Source organism: Megalops cyprinoides, chromosome 14 (assembly GCF_013368585.1).
Source record: "Megalops cyprinoides isolate fMegCyp1 chromosome 14, fMegCyp1.pri, whole genome shotgun sequence".
Classification (NCBI taxonomy): Eukaryota; Metazoa; Chordata; class Actinopteri; order Elopiformes; family Megalopidae; genus Megalops; species Megalops cyprinoides.
The window spans coordinates 24,224,615-24,244,491 of record NC_050596.1 but is presented as its reverse complement, the minus strand read 5'-3'; the positions used below and the strand labels follow the sequence as shown (position 1 = coordinate 24,244,491).

At 40.5% G+C, this 19,877-nt stretch overlaps 1 protein-coding gene across 1 annotated transcript in view; it reads right to left on the bottom strand.

Annotated features, from left to right (window-relative positions):
* Positions 1-19,877, bottom strand: part of neb (nebulin) — an 80,122-nt gene that overhangs the window by 45,265 nt on the left and 14,980 nt on the right. The window contains exons 23-60 of the mRNA XM_036545263.1: positions 19,574-19,672; positions 19,206-19,310; positions 18,607-18,714; positions 17,496-17,807; positions 17,013-17,219; positions 16,409-16,513; positions 15,852-15,959; positions 15,449-15,760; positions 15,122-15,328; positions 14,586-14,690; positions 14,213-14,320; positions 13,512-13,823; positions 12,798-13,004; positions 12,597-12,701; positions 11,896-12,003; positions 11,460-11,771; positions 10,830-11,036; positions 10,629-10,733; positions 10,390-10,497; positions 9,943-10,254; positions 9,357-9,563; positions 9,122-9,226; positions 8,894-9,001; positions 8,489-8,800; positions 7,797-8,000; positions 7,492-7,596; positions 7,138-7,245; positions 6,719-7,030; positions 6,293-6,496; positions 5,975-6,079; positions 5,611-5,718; positions 5,192-5,503; positions 4,715-4,918; positions 3,242-3,346; positions 2,637-2,744; positions 2,231-2,542; positions 1,336-1,539; positions 856-960 (exon numbers count right to left, since the gene is read on the bottom strand). Of these exons, the coding sequence (XP_036401156.1) occupies positions 856-960; positions 1,336-1,539; positions 2,231-2,542; positions 2,637-2,744; positions 3,242-3,346; positions 4,715-4,918; positions 5,192-5,503; positions 5,611-5,718; positions 5,975-6,079; positions 6,293-6,496; positions 6,719-7,030; positions 7,138-7,245; positions 7,492-7,596; positions 7,797-8,000; positions 8,489-8,800; positions 8,894-9,001; positions 9,122-9,226; positions 9,357-9,563; positions 9,943-10,254; positions 10,390-10,497; positions 10,629-10,733; positions 10,830-11,036; positions 11,460-11,771; positions 11,896-12,003; positions 12,597-12,701; positions 12,798-13,004; positions 13,512-13,823; positions 14,213-14,320; positions 14,586-14,690; positions 15,122-15,328; positions 15,449-15,760; positions 15,852-15,959; positions 16,409-16,513; positions 17,013-17,219; positions 17,496-17,807; positions 18,607-18,714; positions 19,206-19,310; positions 19,574-19,672 (6,780 nt within the window). The remainder of the gene's footprint in view (positions 1-855; positions 961-1,335; positions 1,540-2,230; positions 2,543-2,636; positions 2,745-3,241; positions 3,347-4,714; positions 4,919-5,191; positions 5,504-5,610; positions 5,719-5,974; positions 6,080-6,292; positions 6,497-6,718; positions 7,031-7,137; positions 7,246-7,491; positions 7,597-7,796; positions 8,001-8,488; positions 8,801-8,893; positions 9,002-9,121; positions 9,227-9,356; positions 9,564-9,942; positions 10,255-10,389; positions 10,498-10,628; positions 10,734-10,829; positions 11,037-11,459; positions 11,772-11,895; positions 12,004-12,596; positions 12,702-12,797; positions 13,005-13,511; positions 13,824-14,212; positions 14,321-14,585; positions 14,691-15,121; positions 15,329-15,448; positions 15,761-15,851; positions 15,960-16,408; positions 16,514-17,012; positions 17,220-17,495; positions 17,808-18,606; positions 18,715-19,205; positions 19,311-19,573; positions 19,673-19,877) is intronic.

Sequence of the window (19,877 nt, the reverse complement as noted above, 5' to 3'; positions counted from 1 at the left end):
ATACAAATTTTGATTATGCTTTACTTTTATTTATGACAATCAAGTTTGGACCACAGTATATATATATACAATATATTTTCCTATCCAGACACACCAATACAGCTAATGTTTCAACATCACATGTTTAAACAGCATAGCTGAATATTTACATACAGAGATATGAGCCTATTCTCCCTGCAGAAGAGTCTAACGTTTGTCTTATAATGTCAGGGTTATAAATAGTGACAATGTAGATACATACCATTGCTTATTGGAGCTGGGGTAAGTCTGACTTCTACAATACAATGTTAACTTTTCTGAAGTGAGTTTTTCATCTATTTATATTGAGCAGGCTATCAAGTTTCCTGCAGCAGAATATATTGTAGCATTGGTGGGCCAGTAGGCTGCAATGTTCCTGCTGAATGAAGTATCAAACCAATGTCTCAGTGCGGTGATGGGGACACTGTGCTATGGGAGATGTCATCTTTGGCGCAAACAGAGGTCCTGATATACTGTGGCCATTAAAGATTCCATGACACTTATCACACAGAGTAGACCTGGTCCCTGGGGTTTTAGCTAAAGTTCCAATGTAGCTCTCTCAGTCTGGCCATCTAATATTGCCCCAGTTTAATTTGCTTATAAGGTTCTTGCAACTACACTTGAGCTAACATATGATGAGCTTTCTAGTGTAAAATGGAAGCTGTACATCATGCAGACCAGTGTACACGTTGGTGGTGGTTACTACCTCACTGTAAACTACTTTGTGATACTTGGAAGACCCAACATAAATGATATTAATTCATTCATTCATAATAGTGTTGCAAAATGGCTTTTCAAAAGAAAGGATGGCAAGCAGGCTGTCGGTTGCTGCCATACCTGGCTTGTATTGAGTTTATTCTGCTGGGCTAGCAGGATATCAGGAGTGTCTGGCATGATATGGATCTTGGTCTTGTCATTCTCCCAAGCTTCAGTGTAGAGGCGCTGTAAAAAAAAAAAAAAATAACATCTGTATGATATCACACCAATCAGGTGGCTTTAGGAGCAGAATCATTAGCCAGAACAAGTGTTTCAATGCTAATGAAAAACCTACTTTTTAAAGTATTTATTGTTATGCAGTTCCCACATAATATCAAGCGTGTTTTACAAAGGTACACCAAAGTCTGGACAAAACAAACCAAAAGAACAGAGCTGATGTAACACACATTCTGCTGAATCTAGATGTATGCTAAAATTTTGAAATGAGAAGATTAATAAATACAATAATTGCTCTCTTTTCAAGACTGAACTGCAACTAGTGTTCATAATTGAAGATGAAAGTAATGCTCATTAGGGGAATTAGAAAAAGGGAAAAGTCACCTTGTTCATGATCAGGGCGTTAGTCTGTGCCTGCACCATTTCCAAAGAGTCTGTGGAACTGGAGAAGGGTATTGTGCTGGGGTGTGTGCGGTACTTCCTCTCACTCAGAACCTCTCCAGCCTTCTTGACTTTCTCAACATCAAGACAGCCAATGGGGACCCAGCCAATGCCCTTAAGCCATTTCAGGTCTGACTTGTACACAGCCTGAGTGGGACAGTAAAGACAAATATATAGCACACAATTACAGAAATGGAGGAGTGAAACAGTTGGGTTTAAATGGATAAAAAAGCAAAGAAAACTTATATATACAGACATGTTCACCTGCAGCTCCCTTTTCCACTAAGATCAACATTTACCCTATCTCAGTGGACAAGATGCCATGATCATCACTAAATAAATAAATAATAACTAAATAAATCACTAAACCCTTGAGGACCCCGCACTGGCCACAGTTGAATGGAAGGCCCCCCTTACAGCATAACGTTAGCTGATAATACCATTTATCAGTCTCTGGATTTGAACTGATTGAGTTGATGGGTGTTTCATGGCATTCCACTGCTTGTTAATATTCCACTGTTTTCCAGGAGTCTCTCGACCACCTTTTTTCTCAGTCAGTGAATAACTTTTCAGTTTTACTTAATTAGCTATGGGTTTTCAGCTTTTTCCATTCCATGTAGAAAACTTTCTAAGTTCATCACTTTGTAACAATTGTAGAATTTTCAATTGTACCTAGAAATGTGCAAATAAGATTTGGTTGATTGACATGTACCTAGTACAAATACCATACCAATGGAGTTCACCATTTCATGACACTAACAGGGAGTGCAATTTTAGCTTCAAAGAGAATAAACTAAAATATCCTTTAAAAATATTTAATAAGGTTTGATCAACTTACATCACTCTGCAAGTCATAGACCTGCCTGGCATGGACAACATCATTGGAGTCTGGCAGGCAGGTCCAGTTGTGCAGGTGAGTTCTATAGTTGAAGTCATTGACTTGAATCTGGTTCTTCTTGGCCAACTCAAAGGCCAGCATGTCCACTGGAAGGTTGAATTTAGTCTTGGATTTGTGGAAGTCCTTCTTGTAGAGAGCATCACTAGCAATCTTGGCTGAATTCAAAGCCAGCATGAGCAAGGGGTCATCTTGGATGCTGAGGGCTCCGATGTGATGGCCAATCTGCTTGCGGTACCCTTGTTTGTACTTGTACTAAAAAGGATGAATTTCGAATTATGGGTTTGTCCTTAATGTACACTGTAGGTATAAATTTGTTTGATATTTGCATTCCGAGAAAACAACTTACATCACTGGCAATGTCTCTGGATGCCTTGGCTGCCTTGATGGCCATGGCATCAGTAGGGAGATCATAGCCCTTCTTCTTGGCCTCTTCATTGGCAAGTCGGTAAAGTTTCTGGAAACCAATTCATCAGAGATTTACCATATAGAAATACCAGATCCACAAGTCAGTTTAATGTCTAGGTGTACAGAGAAAGTGACTTAACAATAATGTAAATTCCAGTAAATCAAATATTCCACCAAGAAAGTGAACCTAGTTGACATAGAATGGGCAGCAGTGCAGCATAGTGGTTAAAGAGCAGGACTCGTAACTGAAAGGTTGCCGGTTCGATCCCCGCTAGGACACCGCTGCTGTACCCTTGGGCAAGGTACTTAACCCACAGTTGCCTCAGTAAATATCCAGCTGTATAAATGGATAACATTGTAAAGAACTGTAACCTATGTAAGTCACTTTGGATAAAAGAGTCTGCTAAATGAATAAATGTAAATATGATATTTCTTTATACCCTTTATTATCTTGTGGAGATAGAATCAAATAATATGCAATGTAAAAGGTTGTCAAAGAATTATGATAACATCCGAACAGTCCCAGGTCACGTGTGGAATGCTTACCTCACTGTAGTTGAGCATGTTGTGTCGTGCCAAAACTACATCCATGGCGTCTGGCATGATGTGGATCTTGGTTTTGTCAGCCTCCCAGGCTTCAGTGTACAGTTTCTGCAAGAATGAATAATTCCATCAGCGACTTGGGGTATACATTTAACTGCCCCATATCAAGCTTGAGACAGAGATTGAGATTAGAGATTTTCATGAAAACAGAATAGAATAGAAATTTTATTTGTCCTGTGGGGAAATTGGTTTGCAGCACAATCACAAGGCATTTCACCACAACATCACAGAGTTACCAGTAGACCATACCCATACAACATCACAAACATACAGAGTCACCAGCAGACGTACTCATACACGTGCCTCGCACCTTGCAACAGATTAGGATGGCCAGACCATCTGGACGTCCTGCTTATTTACCCGTTTAAAAACTTAATGGCTTGTGGAACAAATGAAAATTTAGATCTATTTTTTGTGAATAGTGGGGGGCAGTATCATCGCCCAGATGGCAACAATTCAAATGAGGAGGCAAGGGGATGCCTCTAGTCACCCACAATGCTATTTGCCTTATTCATCATTCTGTCTCTGTAAATGCATAGAGTGATGAATAAGGCAAATAGCATTTGCTGTTATCTTGCCATGGATAAAAGGGAGGCTAACATGATGGGCAAAGAAGTGATCTTCCTAATATATGCAGTGAAGTTGAGCATGTAGGTGATGCAGTCAGTTACAAGTGACACAACACCAGCAACAATGCAGAGCTTACAATGGTATGGAACACATCAAAGTGAATATGAATCAAAAGAAGTCTACATCCTCATATGAAGAGTTACAGGCTTTCTATGAAGGCAAATTTGGTGATAAATTTCTGTCAAAGTAAATGTCGAATAGATGCTTCCCACTATGTTTAAAATGCACTGTATTATGTCATTATTTATAATTGTTTTCATGCAGTGTGTAGTGCTGAATACCCACACCGAGTAACACACATATTATATTTAAAAACGCCACACAATCAACTGTTTTTCATTATGCTACACTCTCCAACTGGATAAGGCATAGCCATATATCCAGATCCTTTAAAAGTGATGTCCTCTCAGACATCATTTTAGTGGCATATAAATTAGGGATTGGGAATTTCTTGTGTGCATCATTGTCTTTGGTGGCAAATGCCAAAGTGCCAAGAAAAAATATCTGGTAATGTATACACTTTTAGGCCTGCATGAACTCAGGAAATTGCATTTCCTTCAGTTTTAGGACCACAATAGCCTCCAATTAACGCATCTTAATGTATTTAATGATTCTTTTATCCATAAAGCCTTGCTATTGTTTATAGAAAAATGATGTATAGTGTAAGGAAAAAAACAGATTTTTGCCTTGGTGTATTGAAATTATCATTGCACCTTGGCTCCACCAAGCACCTATAGAAAAGCATACCTTGTTTAAAATTAAAAGATTAAGAGAATTAAAAGATACCTTGTTGTTAGTTAGTGCATTGGCTTTGGCCAGCACCATTCCCATGTCTTCCATAGTGTTGGTGAATTTGAAGTTGCTGGGATGCTGCCGATACCTCCTCTCACTTAGGACCTCTCCAGCCTTCTTGACTTTCTCAACATCAAGAGAGCCAATGGGGACCCAGCCAAGACCCTTGAGCCATTTCAGGTCTGACTTGTACACAGCCTGAGTAAAGCAGACATTGAAAATGTAAATTCTGTTCACTTATCCAACTGTCACAATGATATACTTTTGAGTGGAGATGCAATTTAGAAAGAAACATTATAAAATCCAATTTACATGGTGCCTTGCAACAGTTTGTATCCACAGCTTTAATAAATCTTACTCAATATTAACAATGAATCAAAAAAGTCATGCTTCACAGCAAATTCACAGTTCCATTTGTATCTTAAAAAGTAATTGATTTTAGAAATTATCATTAAGTCCATCTGAACTTACATCACTCTGCAGGTCATAGACCTGTCTGGCCTGGACAACATCATTGGAATCTGGCAGGCAGGTCCAATTGTGCAGGCGAGTTCTGTAGTTGAAGTCATTGACTTGGATCTGGCACTTCTTGGCCAGCTCAAGGGTCAGCATGTCCACTGGGAGGTTGAATTTAGTCTTGGACTTGTGGAAGTCCTTCTTGTAGAGAGCATCACTCGCAATCTTGGCTGAATTCAAAGCCAGCATGAGCAAGGGGTCATCTTGAATGCTGCGGGCTCCAATGTGATGTCCAACTTGTTTACGGTACCCTTGTTTGTACTTGTACTGAAAGGGATCAGGAATAATTTAGAGTGTTGAGAGGTGTCTTAACTGATTGGGTTGAAATTTGAGAGTTTACATCACAAATGCAAGCAAATGAAAGAATAACTTACATCACTAGCAATGTCTCTGGATGCCTTGGCTGCCTTGATGGCCATGGCATCAGTAGGGAGATCATAGCCTTTCTTCTTAGCCTCTTCATTAGCAAGTTTGTACAGTTTCTGTGAAGAAAAAATAAAACAATGAACCACTGTATGGCTTAAACATGTCATGAATTTTCTTCACAAAAAGATATTTCAAAGCATCACTAACTCACCCACTGAACATTGACATTCAACAAAACCATTATTTGTGTGTGTGTTTTGTGCAAAATGAATTCCAATGCAACTAAGTATTTTCAACTAAATACACAAAACAAAACACCTGAAGACTTTAAAGGATTATTCATTTGGGTGAAATAGTAGAAGTAAGGATTACCTCACTGAAGTTTATCTTGTTTTGTCTTGCCAGTGTTACTTCCATGGAGTCTGGCATGATGTGAATCTTAGTTTTATCTTTCTCCCAAGCTTCAATGTACTGTTGCTGCAAAAATTCAGTTCATGAATGGTTAACATGTGAATAAAGCACAATGTATTTTGAAAATTATTTTCAAAACTAAATCTAAAATAAACAAAACTAAATATTTCTAAATGTAAATCTTCACATGTCAGATCCAAAAATGCATTCTACGTATCGAGTAAGTATACTGTGGTTTGCATTTTATTATACACTGGTATGGTCTGGTGCGGTCTGTACCTTGTTGTTAGTAAGTGCATTGGCTTTGGCCAGCACCATTCCCATGTCTTCCATAGTGTTGGTGAATTTGAAGTTGCTGGGATGCTGCCGATACCTCCTCTCACTCAGGACTTCTCCAGCCTTCTTGACTTTCTCAACATCAAGAGAGCCAATGGGGACCCAGCCAAGACCCTTGAGCCATTTCAGGTCTGACTTGTACACAGCCTGAGTAAAGCAGACATTGAAAAGGTAAATTCTGTTCACTCATCCAAATATTAGTGATATATTTTTGATCAGACCAGTAACTTGTCCATTACTCACTTCATTGACTGTAGACTAAATTGAACAACAAAGAATTTAAGTCATGTTACATACCAAATGTAATGTCATTTTGCAGCTGAAAACTGTTTGTGTCTTAGAACTGTGACTGAGTTCATCTGAACTTACATCACTCTGTAGGTCATAGACCTGTCTGGCCTGGACAACATCATTGGAGTCTGGCAGACAGGTCCAGTTGTGCAGGTGAGTTCTGTAGTTGAAGTCATTGACTTGGATCTGGCACTTCTTGGCCAGCTCAAAGGCCATCATGTCCACTGGGAGGTTGAATTTAGTCTTGGACTTGTGGAAGTCCTTCTTGTAGAGCGCATCACTAGCAATCTTGGCTGAATTCAAAGCCAGCATGAGCAAGGGGTCATCTTGAATGCTGAGGGCTCCAATGTGATGTCCAACTTGTTTACGGTACCCTTGTTTGTACTTGTACTAGAAGGGATCAGGAATAATTTAGAGTGTTGAGAGGTGTCTTAACTGATCGAGTTGAAATTTGAGAGTTTACATCACAAATGTAAGCACACAAAAGAACAACTTACATCACTGGCAATGTCTCTGGATGCCTTGGCTGCCTTGATGGCCATGGCGTCAGTAGGGAGATCATAGCCCTTCTTCTTAGCCTCCTCATTAGCAAGTTTGTAAAAATTCTAGGAAGAGAATCGTAAGAGGTTTACAAAATAGAAATACTACAGCCACCACTCAGTTAATGTAACAATAAAAAGAGTAATTCAAATACTTCCCTAAGAAATAACCTAGTTGACTTCCGAGTTTTCTTTATGCCCTTTATCGACTTGCAGGGAAAAAACTGAATGTCTTAAAATACAACGTAAAAGATTTTCAGACAAGGGTCATAATATTCGAACAGTCCCAGCTCACATGTGTGGAATGCTTACCTCACTGTAGTTGATCATATTGTGTCGTGCCAAAACTACATCCATAGCATCTGGCATGATGTGGATCTTGGTTTTGTCAGTCTCCCAGGCTTCAGTGTATAGTTTCTGGAAAAATTCAATGATAATAATGTACTATCTTCAGGGTACAGAAAAACATGTTTTTGCAAAATATTTTCAAAACTGGAAGAAATCAAAATATTTATATGGCATACTTGAAATTCTTTTCACATAATGAGTAAATATGCACTCAAATGCATAACTGTATCTTTCAACGATACGCTGGTATGGTCTGGTGCGGTCTGTACCTTGTTGTTAGTTAGTGCATTGGCTTTGGCCAGCACCATTCCCATGTCTTCCATAGTGCTGGTGAATTTGAAGTTACTGGGATGCTGCCGATACTTCCTCTCACTTAGGGCCTCCCCAGCCTTCTTGACTTTCTCAACATCAAGAGAGCCAATGGGGACCCAGCCAAGACCCTTGAGCCACTTCAGGTCTGCCTTGTATACAGCCTAAGTAAACCAGACATTAAACTGTGCATACTTGTCAAACAGCCACATTGATATAATTTAGAGCAAATAAAATATAACTTATTAAGAAATATTATAGAATCCAATTTACACGGTGCTTTTCAAAAGTTCATATCCACAGCTTTAATAAATCTTACGTGTTTTTAACAATGAATGAAAAAAGCCATACCGCATAGAATGAGAGAAAAACAAACATTGTAACAATCAAAGAATTGAAAATTAAAATAACTTGAACTCAGTTTTGTGCAACAGAAGTGACAGAATATGGTAAGAATGAAAAGGGAATTAAAATGAATAAAATATTGTATTAAAATTAGTATAAATTCATAAAATACAACAATGGCTGAATGACAGTAAAATAAACAGTGAAATATGACATCAGAGACAAAGATAAATATTGCTGACAATAAAAAATTTAGAACACTCAATAGATGTACATTCAAAGCAGAACTACGTTTATTTAAACTTACATCACTCTGTAGGTCATAGACCTGTCTGGCCTGGACAACATCATTGGAGTCTGGCAGGCAGGTCCAGTTGTGCAGGTGAGTTCTGTAGTTGAAGTCATTGACTTGAATCTGGTTCTTCTTGGCCAACTCAAAGGCCATCATGTCCACTGGAAGGTTGAATTTTGTCTTGGATTTGTGGAAGTCCTTCTTGTAGAGAGCATCACTGGCGATCTTGGCTGAATTCAAGGCCAGCATGAGCAAGGGGTCATCTTGGATGCTGAGGGCTCCAATGTGATGCCCAACTTGCTTGCGGTAACCTGCCTTGTACTTGTACTAAAAAAATGAGTTTAGAATGAGGGGCTTGTCCTCACTATTTACCCTTGATATAAATTTGTTTGATATTTGCATTCCGAAGAAACAACTTACATCACTGGCAATGTCTCTGGATGCCTTGGCCGCCTTGATGGCCATGGCGTCAGTAGGGAGATCATAGCCCTTCTTTTTGGCCTCTTCATTGGCAAGCCTATAGAGTTTCTGGGAAGAAAAGCAACATGGAGCTTCTACATCATCATTCTAAAACATTTGCTGAATCCATTATATTATGTCAACTAGGATGGTCCTGATAGGCAGTCATGAAATGGTCATCAGCGTTACCTCACTGTAATTGATTTTGTTCTGTCTTGCGAGAGTTACTTCCATGGAGTCTGGCATGATGTGAATCATGGTCTTGTCATTCTCCCATGCTTCAATGTATGCTTGCTGCCGAAAGTACACATTCATCAGTTCCTTACAGTTAGCTTGTGAAAATAATGTAATAATCAGAACGCACAACAGATTTTGAATGTTGGATGTGTGTTGAGTTGACAGACAATTATCTAAAAGCTCTTACCTTGTTCATGATCTTAGCATTTGTGCTGGCCAGGGCCATATCCATGGATTCCATGTCTTTGGTGAATGTGAATTTGCTAGGGTGCTGTCGGTACAGTTTCTCACTGCCTATTTGTGTAGCCGTCTTTGCTTTCTCCACGTCCAGAGAACCGATGGGTATCCATCCTATTCCTTTTACGTAGTTATTATATTCACTTTTATAGACATTCTGTGGAAATACAGAACATACCTGATGCTCACGAGATCTTTATCTCATCAGATAATCTGACAATCTATCTGAACAAAATACAAAAAAGGACAAGCCTTACAAATGTATTTTTAGGCCTATTTAGCATTAGTTATATGAAGTGCTTTCAGTGTAAATTTAATCAGTTGGAATTTCTGAATCACTGATACTAGTGAAATATCTGCAAGTCATATCTTATAAGTCAATCGTTAATATGAGGGGAGCAGTCTGGAAGAGATCTAGAAGACCAGCGCTGATGTTTGTGTTGGGTGCTAGCTTCACGTGTGTGTATATGAATGTGGTACATCTGTATACAGGAGTTGTTTTCTTCCAGAGAAAGGGAGAATTTCTCTATACTCACATCACTAGCAATGCTCTGCATGTTGCGTGCCAACTCCAGGTTCATTGCGTCTGGAAGAACAGTGTAGTGTGAGATATGCTGTTTGTAGCCAGTGTTAGTGGTCACAGCTGTGGCCTGCTTGGCTTGCACGACACTGAGCATGTCCACAGGAGTGTGGTACTTCAGCTTAGACAGGTGGTAGTCCTTCTTGTAGTTTCTGTCGCTCTGCATCTTGGCCACCTCCATGTAGTGCACCAGCAAAGGGTCGTCATGAAGATCGCGGAGGCCGACATGATGGCCTTTGGCCTTTTCATAGGCCAGTTTGTACTTGTACTGCAGAAGTATGCAAATGATTGTTTGTAGGTGAGAAGTATGCATTTCTCAAACTTTCTTTGTAAATTAATACATTGCAGAACTCTTAATTATGCAAATCTTGAGGATTCCTGCTACACAAGTAAAATAACTTACGTCGCTGGCAATTTGAGTAGAGGCCTTTGCAGCCTGGACTGGTATGGCATCAGTTCTGAGGTCATATCCTTTCTTCCACATTTCCTCCATACCAGCTTTGTAGATTTTCTGACATGTAAAAAAGAGTTATGGTCATGTATCATATAAACAATATTTACACCAAGTAATTATTTCTAAAGAGTTAAGACTTGATTATGACAAGGTGTGCTTCTGTTTCTGTTCAGAGAACTTATTCTTACCTGGCTCATGTTGATCTGGTTCACCTTTGCCATTATGATCTCAGGACTGTCTGGCATAATGTGGACCTTCAGCTTGTCTTTATTCCAAGCATCTGTGTATGCTTTCTGCAATCCACCAGGGAAAAAAGGAAATAAATATTCACTGAGTGGACAATCTTGGTGGATGAGGGAGCTTGTTCAGGTACTTTAGCCAAAGCCTACCTGGTTCATGATCTGATTGTTGGTGGCAGCCAGAACCATGTCCATGGAGTCCATCAGTTTTGTGAACTGGTACTTGGAGGGATGTGTGCGGTACTTTTTCTCACTCTGGATCTCACTGCCAACTCTAGCAGTCTCCACTCCCAGTGATCCTATAGGTATCCAGCCCATTCCTTTCATGTAGCTGTTATAATCACTCTTGTATTCATTCTGGAGAGAAAATGGGGAAGATATTTTGATAGCCTTTAATGACATCAAACTGAGAACTTAACCATAATAAAGCAATGTTTGAGCTTTAACAAGACCCTGAGGGAGGGAACCCTAACAATTTTAGAAGATTACCTTGGGATCTGTAGTGACTGCGATGACTGAGGACCTCATTTACACATCTGCTCTGAAGATAGCATCTCCTTCAGTACAGTGTCCCCATCATCATTAACTTTTGCTAGGTGCTGTGGGAGGAACGCCCTCTACTAATGCACTGCCAACACTACTTCCAGCAAAAAGGACTTTCATGCATGTACTGACCAGGGTCATCATCCAGTCTAAGAAATTACAATGTGCTACAATGTGCTTTGGCTGCAAAATAACATCACAGGGTAACTATGGCAGCTGATGAAAAGTATTGCTTACATCACTGACGATATTGTTTGCGGTTCGAGCCAGCTCCAGATTCATAGCGTCGGGTAGGAGGGTGTAACGATGAAGTGGCTGTCTGTAGCCGGTGTATGTGGTCACATCCGTGGCCTGCTTGGCTTGTACAACACTGAGCATGTCCACAGGGGTGTGGTACTTCAGCTTGGCCTTGTGGTAGTCCTGCTTGTAGTTCCTCTCACTCTGCATCTTGGCCACCTCCATGTAGTGCACCAGCAAGGGGTCGTCCTGCAGACTGCGGAAGCCCACGTGATGGCCTTTGGCCTTCTGGTAGGCCAGCTTGTACTTGTACTGTGAACAGTATCAAATGGTTTTGTCAAACTATGCAACTTTTGTCAAGTTTCCCAAAGCAAGATATTGATAGGGTTGGATCACTAGAGACATGTAAAGTGCAATTTAGTTCAAGTCCACCTACATCACTGATTATATCCCTGGAGGACTTTGCTGCTTTGATTGAGATGGCATCTGTTTTGAGGTCATACCCTTTTCTCGCCATTTCTTCCATACCTGATTTGTACAGTTTCTGAAAAGGAATGCAGGAACAGTTCAGATAATTCAGATGATGACATACCAGAACAGGTAACATTTTTGCATGATAACTATATTGAAATCCAATTTGCCAATGTTACCTTTGGGAAACAAAAACATGGTTAGGATGAGATTTTATATTGTTGGTTGTCTTAGTCATGTTGGATTTATGAAAGCATAACATTTTGAGGAAATTTTTATAATTAAAGTTGTAATACTGCTCAACATGAATTAACAACCTACATTAGTAAATGTAGTCATTATTCAAATATAACTCAGTCTACATGAATTTCCATTTGGTGTGGTTATAGTGGTAGTTATATTTGGCTTAAAGTCCAAGGAAGGGATCGCATCTGGCCACTGGCCGAGGTTGTTGACCCCCCCGTTTGGACATCATTAACAGGGAGAAGGGGGAGATGGGGTGGAGGAAGGATGCCATGAACAGCTGACATGGAAAGTGGTAAGTGGGTTTTTTTTGTAGTTGTGGGCGGGACTGGTTTGTCTAGGATTACTTGCTTGTGTAGGAATTGTCTGACTAATTCTCCTCCCAAATCTTTGTTTGGAACTTCAGTAAAATATATGTCTTACCTGGCTCATGTTGAGCTGGTTCACCTTTGCCATTATGATCTCAGGACTGTCTGGCATAATGTGGACCTTCAGCTTGTCTTTATTCCAAGCATCTGTGTATGCTTTCTGCATCACACCAGGGAAAAAAGGAAATAAATATTCACTGAGTGGAGAATCTTGGTGGATGAGGGAGCTTGTTCAGGTACTTTAGCCAAAGCCTACCTGGTTCATGATCTGATTGTTGGTGGCAGCCAGAACCATGTCCATGGAGTCCATCAGTTTTGTGAACTGGTACTTGGAGGGATGTGTGCGGTACTTTTTCTCACTCTGTATCTCACCGCCAACTCTGGCAGTCTCCACTCCCAGTGATCCTATAGGTATCCAGCCCATTCCTTTCATGTAGCTGTTATAATCACTCTTGTATTCATTCTGGAGAGAAAATGACAGTGAGGAAATTTAATGTTTTACCACTGCAGTATCAGAGTTTGACATAGGCAGTCTGTGGTACAAGTAGATGAACCAGTTTTTGTAACACCAGTTATGTGAGGAGGTTCAAGCAGTGTAACAGACACCAGGATTGGAGGTAGTCACCAGCTTTTTAGAACACAACTAAACATCACACATAAAGTTCACTTCATGCATTTATTATGCTTGTTTCACATGATTCAAAAAATGTGCCATGATCTGTGAAGCTAAAAGTGCATCAATCATAGACCCAAAAACACCCTAACAACATTCACAACTATACAGTATATTCCATCATATGATCTCTAATCCTCAGCACTCATTGTCAAAAATCTCAAGCATGAATGGATTTACTTGTCTACATTACTCAAAACGTAACTACAATTTAACTAAAAACTACATTATCCTGAATTAATGTAGAAGTTATAAATGTTGTGTCATACTCATAGAAGTCAAAGTACAATAACTCACATCACTGATACTGCTGTTCACGTTTCGAGCCAGCTCCAGACTCATAGCGTCGGGTAGGAGGGTGTAACGGTGAAGTGGCTGTCTGTAGCCGGTGTATGTGGTCACAGCTGTGGCCTGCTTGGCTTGCAGAACACTGAGCATGTCCACAGGGGTGTGGTACTTCAGCTTGGCCTTGTGGTAGTCCTGCTTGTAGTTCCTCTCACTCTGCATCTTGGCCACCTCCATGTAGTGCACCAGTAATGGGTCGTCCTGCAGACTGCGGAAGCCCACGTGATGGCCTTTGGCCTTCTCATAGTCTTTCTTGTACTGATACTGTGGAAAAAAGAAGAAATTAGACATTAGTAAATATGTGTTCAATGAGCTAAAATATTTTGAACTGGGCCAAAGGAAATAATGCCAACTATATTTTCCAAATGCTTTAGCTCATCCATTTACGATATTATTTCCAGTGGAAATGCAAACATTTTCAAAACAAGCATCAAGTGCATATTGTATGTATTTATATAGGTATGTATTGAATGATTCATTGATGTATAAAATTGCTCAACCGCCATACAATGTTTTCAGCATTTCTGCAAAAAAACATCAATAAAGCACACTGTTACACAATATTAACATTACTATTACTCTTAACAATAGCACTGTAGGTTATACACAGCTGTCCTTAATGCTGATTGGTTTATATGTTTGTAGATACTCACATTGCTGGCAATGTGTCTTCCCAGCTTAGCAGCAACAATGGGGATAGCATCTGTCTTCATGTCATACCCTTTAGCAATGTCCTCCAACCACTGGTGCTTATAATGAGCCTGTAAGGAGCCACATTTCAGCAAAGCAAACTGCTGCAGTGCTTCATGTTAATAGCTTGGTAGATGAAAATAAAGAAGAAGATTTTGACAAAGGAAACTTGGGTAGAAAATTTTACAGCTGCAATCAAAAAATTGAAACAAGGAATAATTTTATAAGGCTTGTAATGCTTGTTTGTAATAGGCTAAGGCTATTCATGTTTAACAACAAAAAAAAAAAACAATTGCTGCCAGCTTGCTTCAAAGCGCTCCATGTCTGTGCACTGACCTCGCTCAGTGTGATTGCATTGTACTTGGCCTGGATGAACTCGGGGCAGTCCGGGGGCAAGTGGTAGGTGTGTTTGAATTGCTCACCAGAGGCCCTGTATGCAACCTGAAAAAATAATAGAGCCAAAGCACACCATGAGTTCTGGAATGGTGAGATGAACCCATATATAACCCACACTACTACATCTTTACCTATACATGCAAATAATAGTGTCATCATTCCTAATTGTACCTTATTTGGTTATATAGATCTTTCCTCTTAATTAGTAAAATTAAGACAAAAACATCCAGTTTTACAGTAAGTGATGATGCTACTATGTCCTCTGCATGCTGGGGGTAGAATGATGTGACTATTTTTGGCTGTGAAATGCCAGTCCTGGAATCTGTACTGTCCCTTGGGAACAACGGTGCCTTCATTTTACTACGAGATGGCAAAAAGACACTAATAAGGCAATCCATCAAAGTAGCCACAGCCTCTGAGCAGTCCTTGTTTCTGGTGTTGTGATTCCTGCAAGTTAAATGCAAAAAAATACTTACCTCGTTTAGCTGCTTAGTGTTGTTCATGGCGAGAGACATGTTCATGGAATCAACAAGGCTGGTGAACTTGAGGGTGCTGGGGTGTTGCCGGTAGGACGTCTCATCGAGGGCGAGTTTGGCTGCCTTGGCTTTCTCGTGGTCCAGGGAGCCGATGGGGACCCAGCCAGCACCCTTAAACGCGCTGTTATAGTCGGCTTTGTAGGCATTCTTTTCAAAGAGAAAAACAAACACTTAAGAGCCTTAACCTCTGACAAAATCCAACTATTTCTCACACTAAATATTATCCTCAATATGGATGTAGAAAGACTAAAAAACATGAAACTTTACATCACTCTGTATTTCCATCATGTTGCGGGCCAGATCCAGATGTATAGCGTCAGGTAGGAGGGTGTAACGGTGGTGCAGCTGTTTGTAGCCACAGTTAGTCTGCACAGCAGTGGCCTGTTTGGCATGCGCAATGCTGAGCATGTCCACAGGGGTGTGGTACTTCAGCTTGGCCTTGTGGTAGTCCTGCTTGTAGTTCCTCTCACTCTGCATCTTGGCCACCTCCATGTAGTGCACCAGTAATGGGTCGTCCTGCAGACTGCGGAAGCCCACATGATGGCCTTTGGCCTTCTGGTAGGCCAGCTTGTACTTGTACTGTGAACACACAGAATGGTAGTTACAATATGGAAAACTCTCATCTCATGCAACTTATGTAAATCCAAGCGCTAATTTTCATTATACTTACATCACTGGCAATATCTCTGGAGGCCTTAGCAGCAGTGATAGGGATGGCATCTTCTTTCATCTGGTGACCTTTGAGGAGTTCTTGTTTATGAGCGTAAGTGTAATAATTCTATGAAAAGGACAGAAATACATAGATGAATTACTAGAACATCATGATAAATTGTCATTACATTTACATTGACATTAAGGACATACAGATTCATTAAACACAAAACAAAACTTTTCTGTCCAAGTAATAAAATTAAGGATATTGTTTTTTATACATGTGCAGCAGAGCTGAAATTAGTAGCTTGTGTGAGTCCTGCGTAAAGCAAGAAGGGTGGCAGGTAGCGGAGTGGTTTCAGCGATAACATCACTCTCTGAGACTTGAGTAGCTAGCATTGTTGCCAACAGAGCTAGGGGCAAATTGCCTTTAGCTCAACTGGTAACAATGCTGAGCAACGAGGACATTGGATCGAAACTCGCTTATCGACCAATTTAACATCCGTTACACATGCACACGTAGCAATAGATTTTTTCGAAGCTCTAAACCTGAGAAGGCAACATATGTGCACTCACCGGGCTGATGTTGACTGCGTTGTACTTTGCCTGCACCAGCTGTGGAGCATCTGCAGGGAGGTGGTAGGTGTGCATAAACTTCTCTCCACTGGCTTTGTACTCCCTCTGAAAGGCCAGTTGCTCATTGTTAAATGTGCTCCATACCATCACAGAAGAAGACTCATAGGTACGTACTGTATGTAAAATAATTTGATTTACTGAATGTGCATCTAAAATGATTACATGTGGTGACCCCAGTCTTGTTCCATATTGCTACAGTATTTTCTGGGTGAGCTAATTAGCATACATGGCAGGAAATCTCACAGCTGTGCATGTGACTCTCTTGCTCATTTGTGAAAGATCTGAGACACCTTGAATAGGCACACTGCACTATGCTGCCTTGGGTATATGAATGATTCTGGCTTACAAGCGGTGTCACAATCTTTTCGCATTAGCATTTGCCATACACTACCTTTTCAAGTGTTCCTCTCTGTCTGTTTTGTTTTGAAATTGTAAGCACATTTGAGAATATTCAGCTAGATGAAGGCACCTCTGTGGTCTGGATAAAAACAAACATTGTCTTGCAGCTGCAGGGAAGAAAAGATAGGCCATCGATCGGACTCACATCACTTAGCTGCAGGGCATTGACCTTAGCCTGCACCATAACTGGAGAGTCAACGATGCTGGTGAACTTTAGCTTGTCTGGGTGCAGCCTGTACGTCTTCTCATCCAGAGCCTTCCCAGCCATCTTTACTTTCTCCACATCAAGGGAGCCGATCGGGATCCAACCCATGCCTTTAACATAGTTCTCATAATCAGACTTGTAATTAACCTGTAGGGTAGAAAATAAACAAAGAAACGGGAGAATAATCTGAGTGGCCGTGGGTGACAACAAGTTAAACCCTGGTGCTCATAGACAAAGGCTCAATTGATTTAGCTTTTGCCACTCAAATCGGTGTTCAAACTGCAGGCAAGCTCCAGGTCCATGGCATCAGGTAGAATGGTTAAGGTAACTATCTCACTATACACTAACGAGCATCATGACCCTGAATGAACCATGTGCTAATCATAAACTTGGTTACATACTCAACAAAGCCCAAGAACTCACATCGCTAATACTGCTGTTTGTGGCTCGAGCCAGCTCCAGATTCATGGCGTCGGGTAGGAGGGTGTAACGGTGGTGCAGCTGTTTGTAGCCACAGTTAGTCTGCACAGCCGAGGCATTCTTGGCTTGCACGACGCTGAGCATGTCCACAGGAGTGTGATACTTAAGCTTGGCCTTGTGGTAGTCCTTTGTGTACTCTCTGTCACTCTGCATCTTAGCCACGTTCATGTAGTGCACCAGTAAAGGGTCGTCCTGCAGACTGCGGAAGCCCAAATGATGTCCTTTTGCCTTCTGGTAGTCCTTCTTGTACTGATACTGCAGGTAAAAAAGAGAAATGTTGAAAATGTTGCCTTCATTTGTCTCAGAATGATGTTGCAATAAACATAAAATAGAGGTTATAGAGCAGACGGTTTAAATTTGAAATAGCTATGAATAAATTTGAAAATCTTCCTTCACTAGAGTAAATTTAAAACAATGTTAAGCATTTCATTTCAGTGGCACAATCCTGGTCAATCAACTAATGCAAGGACTTAACTCACAAACAGAGAGAAATAAATTAGCAAGCTTGAAAGTTCTGCACATGAAGTGATCAACACTTCATACTCCCCGAGGCAGTATTCAGTGCCTAATAAGCATATTATGATTTTATCCATGATTTTGCTCTTTAAATTTTGCTCCCTTGGAAATTTACTAAGTGATTTTGATAATTCTTTGTGCAATTTGGCTTGTACACATGTGAGTTCAAGGGAAGCATGATAATGAACAGGTTATATAGAGTATATATAGTCAGATAGACTGAGTATATATACTCTCAACAACTGAAACAACTGGTGACATAGTGTGTCTTTGAGCTATAGTAAGTGCTTTATAACATTGTCAGATCAGGATTAGTGACAAGTGTATAGCACTACAGTATGTGGCTCTGAAATTATTGGCAAGATTACATTACATCACATTCATTTAGCATACACTCGTATCCAAAGCGAGCACTGAGGCGGTGACCAGTGACTCAAGAAAATCATGCCTCTCTAGGCTTAAGACTGAACGGCACATTGCTGTCCTGTGAGAGTGGTTTAATGGCAGATGGTAAGTGGCCTTCAGTGGTAACACTTACGTCACTGGCTGCATTCCGGGCGGCTTTAGCGGCTACAATGGGTATGGCATCGGTTTTCAGGTCATACCCTTTTGCAATCATGTCTTCCCAGGCAAGCTTATAGTAGTTCTGAAACAAAACAGCAACATTACCAGATGTGACCTCGCTGCAAATGACTGTATATAGAGCAAATCATGTCAGGAAGGGGGATGTCACAAGGGCTGCATTTCATAGCAGTACAATACTGTGTGGTTATGGACTCAGTTCAAGGTCACCTGCTTGTTTGTGAGAAGAGCAACTGAAGTTCAATGGTAGGGAGGTTTGCTCTGATATTCAACTCTCCCTTTTTTATTACATTACATTACAATATTGGCATTTAGCAGAAGCTCTTATCCAAAGCAACTTACATTGGTTACAATATCTATTTATACAGCTGGATATTTACTGAGGCAGTTGCGGGTTAAGTGCCTTGCCCAAGGGTACAGCAGCAGTGCCCCAGTGGGGAATCACACTGGCAACCTTTCGGTTACGAGTCCTGCTCCTTAACCACTATGCTACACTGCTGCCTATATTATTAAAGTATCTAGTGTCCAGAAACACAAATCTGTTACAGAACTCACCTTACTGAAGTTGTAGGCATTGCATTTGGCCTGTATGAACTCTGGCACATCTGGAGGCAGAGAGTACTTCTGATGCACAGCCTCTAGCCCTTTTTTGTAGTTCAGCTTAAGCGAAAAGAACACACCAGGTGAGCAGCAGATCAATCTCTCAATGCCATGAGAGACCAGTGCCAGACATGCTTCATATTTATCACAAAATTCTAACCTTACAAAGGTCTCATTTTAACAAACCTAGGTTTTGCATTTTGAGAGGTGATGTGGCTTTGACTGAAAACAGATGTTAATGTTCATTGCAATTTGAACAATGAATATTATTTATGCTCTCGCTGCTGTTTGTAAAAAGTCTTCCTGGTTTAAAAGGGACTCACATCACTCCTCTGTATCTGGTTGATTTTGGCCTGGACCATTACAGGGTGATCTTCAATGGAGGTGAAAGGAATGGTGTCTGGAGCCTGCCTGTACTTTTTCTGTGGTGAGAGAAATATGGGGAAAACATAACATCAGCTCACTTACCGCAGAAGATTCAGAGCACAGCCCACGAGAAAGCAGGTACAACCATATCAATACAGATGAGCTTTAATCTAGCAATGCAGCATTAGCTGAGTGATTTGATAAACTGTTGCTTCTGACAGAGAAAAAAGTCTTTTAATATTTCAGATCAATGTGGACACA